Raw genomic sequence first — 8,316 nt, forward strand, 5'->3', positions numbered from 1 at the left:
AAAACGCCATAAGGATGTATCGGATCTATAACAGTTTTTTCGTAAGGAGTATGATGAAGTGGGATTTTACTTCTTCTTGTCCTTGTTCCTGCTGGATGTGAATTTTCTCCAACCTGAAATTCACTACGTGGTTCTTTTGTTTTAACCACGTATCTTGGCGGATTCCCTGTAGGTTGTTCACCTTCAGGGGAATTCATCTTTAGATCTACTACCTTAAGATTTGCAAATGAATCGGCAAGGTCTTGTAGATCTTCAAGATTTAATCTTTCTAAAGTAGTCAAAGTAGTCATCAGATAGCATTTTTCTCTGATACTGCTTTTATAAGATTAATCATCTCTTCATCAGTTAAATGTTTTTGTACCATTTTGGTTTTACCTTTCTGATGTAAACAAAGGTTCGGTACCAAACGAGAGTGGTAACCTTTCTCGTTTCCTAGAACTCGATGTTTGTTCTAGATTCTGGATTTTTATTTGAAGATCCTTTAGATTTACAAGAATTTCTTCTTTTTTTTTAAGGATTTCTTCAATTTGTCGAGGTATTTCATATAGCTGGTTGATATAATATTGTACCGTATTTTGGATTTCTCTAAGATCTCCGGAGAGCTTAGAAGAATCTGCTGTAATCTCTAGAAATTTGGAGTTAGAAATCATATTTCTTGATCCTTCCAGTGCTTATAAAAAAACCTGAGCTCTTCGCATGGGACCTTATATTTGGTGGAGAATCTATTTTAAATAGATTCATTTTTTTCATAGAATTTCATATAGATGAAATTTCTCTTATTCAAACTTTCATTTGAATTCATGATTTGTTGAAAATCTCTTTCTTAACAAAGAAAAATATGATTAAATGAATAATATAAAGTCTGAATAAGATTTACCTAGGCTCTGATACCATTTTGTTGAGCCATTGGGAAATATTAAATATTTTTCAATATAAGGGTAGTATAGGGATTTTTTAGTTTAGAGGACATATTAGGGAAACATTTTGTTAAAAGAGGGACGTAATTGAGAACAAATAAAGTGTTAGTATATTTTTAGAAAAGTAAGAAAACTCTAGGGATGATTGAGTAATTAATCCCAGAACCAACATTAAAAGTTATTTGATATTAGGTGTAACTATACATGGACAACTCGGCAAGATTATCCTTTAGAGATATTGATAGGAGAAAAACAAAGATTATTATGAGTACGTCAAATGATAGATCAAAGTAGGAAACATCGGCCTCCTATTTGCTTTAGTGTGTAGAGTACTAAATAATTAATATACATGTTTCATGATGTTTGGATATTTTTAATGTAATTCTCTCTCATTGGAGTGGAAATGGAATAGAAATGACATGCAAATGTATCACAAGGAATCAATTTGTTGGCCTTGATGACATACCACAATATTTTTTTTGTGCTTGTAAATGACCAGTAATTATGGGAATGTCTTAATAGACAGAACTTATGAGGGTACACTATTATGTTACTCTGAGCATGCCAGTGTTTCTCGGATGATATAGTACTGTTTTCCTAGTACTTCATATAGTTACACTGACTTCATATACGCCATATATGGATTCTGTTCTTGGGATCCAAGTTTAACAAAGAAACAAGGTTCTGTAGTTGTTCAAAATCAGAGTTAATTGCTTTTGAAATATTTGATCATGATGCCAAACCCTTCAATTCTATTTGTTTTTTTCTATGCTTCCTACTTTGGATTGGATCTTGTTGTATCTGTTCCAGGTTTAAAGAATCACATAATAAATATGATGCAATGACAATGATAATGACAGAACCTCCATCGTCGTAGAGAAGAGCTTGAGGCGTTATACTTATTAATTCAGATCAAGCATGAAAAACGAGATTTCCGTCATTTTTGATGTCGAGCTATGTAAAGCATTTCATCCCGATATGTTGACAGTTAAAAGAATTTGTTTGCCAGGAGTTGTTATTTACTTGAGTCTCTTGCATTCTGTTGTGTAGTTTGTTGAAGTTTTAGCTTTTGATTTGTGGTTATCTCTGTTCAGGAACGACTCCGGTTGTATTTTTATGGTTATCTCTGTTCAGAAACGTTCCAAGTTATATTCTTGTGATTTGCATGTTTAGTATTTCTATATGTAGTGTTCTGTTGAAGTTACTTTAACATATCACTATACTTATTATTATTATTATTATTATTATTATTATTATTAGTATTATTATTATTCTAAGTTAATATTTTGCTTCTATTGTTTTGATAAATTGATCAGTGATTTTTACTGAAATATTAGTCAATTTATTTTCATTTTAAATGAAAATTTGTCTGTTTTAAATTTTATACATTTAATTGTGTACTAAATAAAAATAATAAAATTAAAATCAACCACATATAAAAAAAGTGAGTAGAAAAATTAAAAAATTCTTTTTTTTCAATGACAAAAAAATTAATATTAAATTTTTTTTATAAAAATAGTTATCCAAACATATTTTTAATTATTTTTAACTTTAAAACTATTTTTCTAAAATAGTTATCCAAACATATTTTTAACTATAAAAAACATTTTTATAAAATAATTGTCAAACACATATTTATTCTTAAAACAACTTTTAAAACATTTTATAAAAAAAATTTTATAAACACTTTTATAAAAACGTTTTACAAGTATACGTCCAAATGAAGTATAAAATATTATATCAATTTGTCATGTTAGGTAAATGGTCAATAAAGTATTTCAATCTCTAGCAAAATGTGATATTTCTTCCCCGCATCTAAAATTGGATGCCTGGGGATTTTTTACATTGTCTTGGTCAATATTGTAACTAAAGAAATCAAACTTCATCAATAAAGATAACAATTTTCTTGTAAAAAAAATATTGTTGTCAAAAAATTATTTTTGACGGTATATATTCATTTTACCCAATTATGAGTGGACCTCCAAGTAATATCAACTTAACTAAGCCCAATTTTCTTATAAAAGAGGCCCAATTAATGGAATATCAAAAGGCTTTTAATATTATCTCAAAAATAATAAACAAAATCTCATCCCTCATCTCACCCCGTCACACATAGATTTCTTGGATAAAAATGCAGAAAAAATACAAAGATTAAGAAATATATACGAAAATGGCGAATTTTGGAGTTATATTTCAGAATCCCATTTCTCTACTACATCACCCATCAAAAAGTTGCGTCAAAACTCAGGCATTTGTCCTCAGCCCATCTGAATTATTTTCGTCAAACTCGGTTTTGAAGGTAAAGGAGCAGATTTTAACCTCGGCCACTCGGGTTAGGCGGCTCAAGTATCCAAAAGTTCGTGCTTCGCCTCTGGTTTATGCAGCACAATCCAATTTCTTGAAAGGTGCAAGTTTTTTTTTTTGGCCTGGCTGAGTCGATGTGTTTTAAGTTTTATTTTTAACTTTTTAGTTAATGCATACTTTCTTAATGATGAAATGGTTTGTGTTTGGTGCTTGGTTAGTATTGTTTGCTTTTTGTTGCGGGTATTTTGACATTTTCATGCTTCTGAATGTGGCGTGATTCTTGTCGAGAGATTTTCTAGTAGAGCTTGAAGGAATCTGTATTCCATTCCAAAAGCACATGATAGTTGGTTCTTGTGGATTGAATCTGAAATTTTCCCAGATGTGACTGCCATTTTCAAAGATTTTGGTTGGCAATGTTAGGGCGGGTGGAAGAATGACCTGAATAGGGAACACTGTTTTGAGGAAAAAAGATCTTGATTTGTCAATTGTGGCTTGATAAAAGTTGAACTATGAAATTCATGCGTATTGATGTCTTGAAATTCATTGTAGCGAAGAAAATTGAGGTTGAAATCTACAGACTTAGCTAAGCTAATTGCTAACTATCGGATAATTCCTTAAAATAACCGTTAACTGTTGGATACTTAACGTCCTGAAAATAAGTTGGATGTTGAAATCTACAGACTAATGAAAACTGTGTTAAGTTGTGACCTGTTGGAATTGGTTTGTTTTTTTTCTTCTACATGACTACATGGTATAAAATTGAACTTAATTTTGTAATCTGATTAGGTTCTTGAACTTGATTTCTCTATGTTGTCAAATAGTTTTTCAAACTGTACTGAAAATTGGGAAGGATGGAATTGAAGCTGGAACCAATATGGTGCCTGTAAGTGCTAGTTTATAATGATGGTGGATCTTCATAGTAGATATGGAACTTTTGTCGTTGCAGTAAGTATTCTATCTTCAATCATTTTCAGGAATCTATTCCAAGACCAATAGCAAGAATATCTGTTACTGTAGTTATGGCGGCTGTGGCACTCTTTTTACTGAAATCATTCCTTTCTACAGCATTCTTTGTTTTGGTATGTTCTCTTTTTGTCCATTACGATTCAGGAAATTCAATCATGTGCTACCATTGACTCAATTGGAATTTGGAAGTTTCAACTTATCCAATTTTTGGCTTGTCATTATGTTGTTTACCATTCAATTCCATGAGAAATATATACTAGAGAACTTACCTTTAATATAGTTATTGTACCCTATATGGCTATATCTGAAGAAATGAATCTAATAAGATGTGGCCTACCATTAGTATTGCACTTTAACTTGTCCCCTAACATATGAATCATAGACAGGGAAAGTATGTACTTAAAATTAATATCCAAATGTGCACGAGCATGTTATATCACCAAGGCCTGCTTCATGAAATCTGTAGGATGTTGATTTTGTGACTCATTCCTCAAATGTCATGTTGAAACCATAATTATTCCGAAAAGCTTGAGCATATAGGAGCCCTTTTACACCTTAATGTTGGCAATACACACCTAGTATCGTTTATGCGAGTGAACACGCTCTGTCAGTGACATTTTTCCGTGTCAGTAGGGCAATAGACTAAATTTGGTTTGCGAATTCTAACAGTTTCGTGGCAAAACTGCATTAAAAAAGATTAAAAGATATTTGGGTGCCATTTGCAGCTAACTTGCTAGACAAATAATGATTTAGATGATTCCGATTGGCTTCCAAAGATTTCATACATTTTAGCGTCATCTACTCAACCTTGTGTTACCGAAGACCTCATGAGATTTGAAAAAGTTAATAAATCATCCAGCGCATTGTTTTATGACTTGTTTTGTTGGTGCTTGTTACTCGTCTACCCTCCTTCTTGGTTTTATATGTTCAAATCTTTATCTGATTCTTGGTTAATGACCAGGCCATGATGGGACTAAGCTATTTCATATTCATAGCCTTGAATAAGGATGAAGGTCCGAGAGGGGGTGGAGGAACCACTTCTGTTGATACTAGTTTGGAAGAAGCTAGAAGAATCATGGAGAAGTACAAGTAAATTTTACCTTGCCCCGGTTGTGTTATTGGAATGTAAATTTTAACTTCAAGATTCAATTTTGAATCCAAATGTAAATTTTGTCTGTTCTTATACCATCAAGATTCAAACAAACATAGTCAATGGGTCGTGATAGGCAATGTTTTCTTTTTTAGGAGACAAAGAGAGATTCAATCTTGAGTAATCACATCAGAACTGAAGTTGAAATTACTTTAGCATATTTTTGCTGAACTACAATACAGATTGAGGATTACATCAAATCTTGAAGCCAGACACCAAAAATTTTTGTATCACTAACTTGTCTATATTTGTACTTGAATTAAGAGCAAAGGCAAGATTGAATCAAAGGAACAGGAAAAGTCTTGGAATTAATGTATGGAAGAAATGAGATATCGTAAAATAACAGATGAAACAACGCTTCTGTATCCTGTCCGGAAAATCCCGGAAGTTTTCAAGAAACAGGCAGAGGTTGATAATTGAAGAAATACAAGAAATGAAGGGATGTAGAATCTCTAAATATTTTGTGCCTTTTGCCTTTATACACTCACTATACTTCCTAGAATCCTTTCTACTCAACACCGGACGCCTTTGCGACAATAAAGCACACCAGCATCAGCAGTGAGGATCCCAACCATCGAAGCCGGTTTAGCCACCAGGCTCGATGCTCTGGCGTAGCTTGCAGGTGCACTACGCCCCGACGGCACGAAATAGGCACCGTTTAGCATCATATCTCCCTCTGATTTCCAGTTCCAGTGTCTCCATTTATTGTTGCTTAGATTCACCACTCGCTTTGTAATCTGTAAGGAGACAAACTTTAAGCGGTAAGCTACTCGATCAACTCAGAGCTTTCGATGAAAAATTTAGACGAAATTGTGTTGAACTAACCTCTTTAGCAAAAGGGTTGTTTGAGGCAAGAAACCGGTTGCCTTGGCTGTTGATTGTGGGATTAGCACTGCCACCTATAGCATACATCTCCCAAGATGTGTAGTCATTGTTTACTACATGGAAATGTCCATGCCTGCACCTGGTGGAATCGATTACGCGAAAATACACTTAATTGAGTAGCTAGTAAAAAAAAAAATGCGAGTTTCATGATTTCGCCAAAAAAGAAGGGAAATTAAAAGTGGCCTCAAGGGATGTATACGTACCTCGGCATTCTCTGGATTAGTCCCTCCCCAAAATGATTATAGGCAACAGTAACTTGCATGACTTTGTCTCCTGTGTAAGAATCGTTGTGTCCCAGTAACATTACCTGTTTTTCCAACGCATGCAACATATATATATATATGTTAGATGGGAGCTAGCTAGAGAATATCTATCTCTCTCAAATGAACTTAAAGAAACAAAGCGTACCTCATTATGATGAGTGAAATAATTGTTTGAAATGGTAATGGCAGTGGAACCCATGATAGCATCAATCAAGCCATCGGAACAGCTGGAAAGCCAGTTATGATCGATCCAAACATGGCTCCCTCCGAAAATGGAAATCCCATCGCCATCGGCCATGGTTCTCCAACCATAATGGGAAGGGGAGCTCCGAACCATAGCGTTCCCCGTGCGCTTGCAGTCGTGAATGTGCAGTCCATGGATGATGATATTGGTCACGTACTGAATGGTAATGCAAGCGCCGTTGGCGATGTGGACGTCGGCGCCGCGGCCGTCGATGGTCTTGAAGCTGTTCATTATCAGCTCTTGCTTCAGGGTGATCACCATGTCGCGTTTGAAGACGATCCACAGCGGCTGCTCTTGGATCACCGCGTGGCGTAGGGTGCCTGGACGGGGGTTCACGGGGTCTTCGTCGCTCGGGTCGCTCACTACGTAGTATCTGCCGTCTCTTCCGCCTATGGCCGTCCGCCCGAACCCGATGGCGCAGTCCGCCAGCCGCCGCCGGTGCCGCATCCAGTTTGGGTCGCAGCGCCAGCAGTCGTCTATTGGGTTCCCGCTGCTTCCGCAGCTCTCAGTGCTGTTCATCTCACTACTTCTGCATTAATAATGCCAATATTATTTAATTACTACTGTATAATCATATATATTTATAATTTATTAGTAACTCATATATATCCATAAAATCATTTGAGAACATCCAGATGAGTTCATGCACGGAACTAAAAATGTTTTAATTTACAAGATGTACGTGTACACCTTATACATGGTTTCTCAAAATTCAAATCGAGTTTAATATAAGAAATCTTACGCGTCGACGACAGCAGGAGCCTTGGCCTGTGGATTATGTCTCACCGCAGTTGCGATGACAATGAGCATAGCAATAACACACGAAAAAATAGTTGAATTTCTGGAAAACGCCTCCATCGATGCTAGCTAGCTCTCGAAGAACTTATATATATATCCGGGGTTAAAATTTGAGGTATGAGTTTGGAGCAAATAGAATGAAGTTTGAGTTGAGTTGATGGAATGAGGAGATTTGTGTGATGCCATTATATAAGAAGCTAGGGTGGGAGAAGGCAGGAAAATGGGTTTGCTCCGTATTTTGCCCAACTTGGACTTGAAGCATGTGCTTTTCAAAAGTTAGGTTAATTAGGCTGTGTCCACTTCTTAGTGTATATTATATATAATATATACTAAACTTTGTTGAATTTGACCATATAAATAGAAACCTCGTATGACTTTGTGAAATGGGTCAAAATCTTACTTCTTTTATTCTCGTGTCAAATTAACTTGATGCGTGGGTCAACCACAACAGTGAAATTATACTTAGAATTCAAGGTCAAAGAAGATGATATGCCAAACACTTGAGATTAAATTATTTTTAATTTTTTTAAAATAAAAAAGACACGAACGTGCCATGGAGACATACATGATTTAAGTGTAATAGCTATTTTATTAAATGGAGATTTTTTAATATTTTTTAAATAAGTTTTTTTCTAATTTTATTTTAAATAACTTATGAGTTGATATATATATGTTAACTAAAAATAAGGGCATGTTCATTTTTAATGGTGTGATGAAGTTGGTTACTCTTCATTGATATATAACTTCATCTCATGTTTCTCTGAGGGTGAGATGATGTAGTAGAGATGA

The 8,316-nt window shown here is 34.7% G+C and overlaps 2 protein-coding genes across 2 annotated transcripts; one reads left to right on the plus strand and one right to left on the minus strand.

Annotated features, from left to right (window-relative positions):
- Positions 1-3,014: 3,014 nt before the first annotated feature.
- On the plus strand, positions 3,015-5,509 carry LOC140876280 (uncharacterized). The gene is made up of 4 exons (XM_073280198.1): positions 3,015-3,322; positions 4,043-4,104; positions 4,196-4,300; positions 5,149-5,509. Exons 1-4 carry the CDS (start codon positions 3,088-3,090, stop codon positions 5,278-5,280), a joined length of 534 nt encoding a protein of 177 aa, XP_073136299.1. The 5' UTR covers positions 3,015-3,087; the 3' UTR covers positions 5,281-5,509.
- A 105-nt stretch (positions 5,510-5,614) lies between these two features.
- LOC140876279 (probable pectate lyase 10) lies at positions 5,615-7,731 on the minus strand. The gene is made up of 5 exons (XM_073280197.1): positions 7,472-7,731; positions 6,631-7,258; positions 6,426-6,529; positions 6,163-6,301; positions 5,615-6,074 (listed from the first exon to the last, which is right to left on the minus strand). The coding sequence occupies exons 1-5, from the start codon at positions 7,585-7,587 to the stop codon at positions 5,850-5,852; spliced, it is 1,212 nt and encodes a 403-aa protein (XP_073136298.1). The 5' UTR covers positions 7,588-7,731; the 3' UTR covers positions 5,615-5,849.
- Between the last annotated feature and the right edge of the window lie 585 nt (positions 7,732-8,316).

The sequence above is a fragment of the Henckelia pumila genome, chromosome 1, assembly GCF_033568475.1.
Source record: "Henckelia pumila isolate YLH828 chromosome 1, ASM3356847v2, whole genome shotgun sequence".
Taxonomy (NCBI): domain Eukaryota; kingdom Viridiplantae; phylum Streptophyta; class Magnoliopsida; order Lamiales; family Gesneriaceae; genus Henckelia; species Henckelia pumila.

Bases quoted from the DNA above. Each gene is read 5' to 3' on its own strand.
- LOC140876280 (XM_073280198.1), top strand. From the start codon at position 3,088: ATGGCGAATTTTGGAGTTATATTTCAGAATCCCATTTCTCTACTACAT. The intron at 3,323-4,042 runs GTGCAAGTTTTT...GTTGTCAAATAG, and splicing joins ACAATCCAATTTCTTGAAAG to TTTTTCAAACTGTACTGAAA. The intron at 4,105-4,195 runs GTAAGTGCTAGT...AATCATTTTCAG, and splicing joins CTGGAACCAATATGGTGCCT to GAATCTATTCCAAGACCAAT.
- LOC140876279 (XM_073280197.1), bottom strand. From the start codon at position 7,587: ATGGAGGCGTTTTCCAGAAATTCAACTATTTTTTCGTGTGTTATTGCT. The intron at 7,259-7,471 runs GTAAGATTTCTT...TTATTAATGCAG, and splicing joins GCTCCTGCTGTCGTCGACGC to AAGTAGTGAGATGAACAGCA. The intron at 6,302-6,425 runs GTACGTATACAT...CGATTCCACCAG, and splicing joins CTAATCCAGAGAATGCCGAG to GTGCAGGCATGGACATTTCC.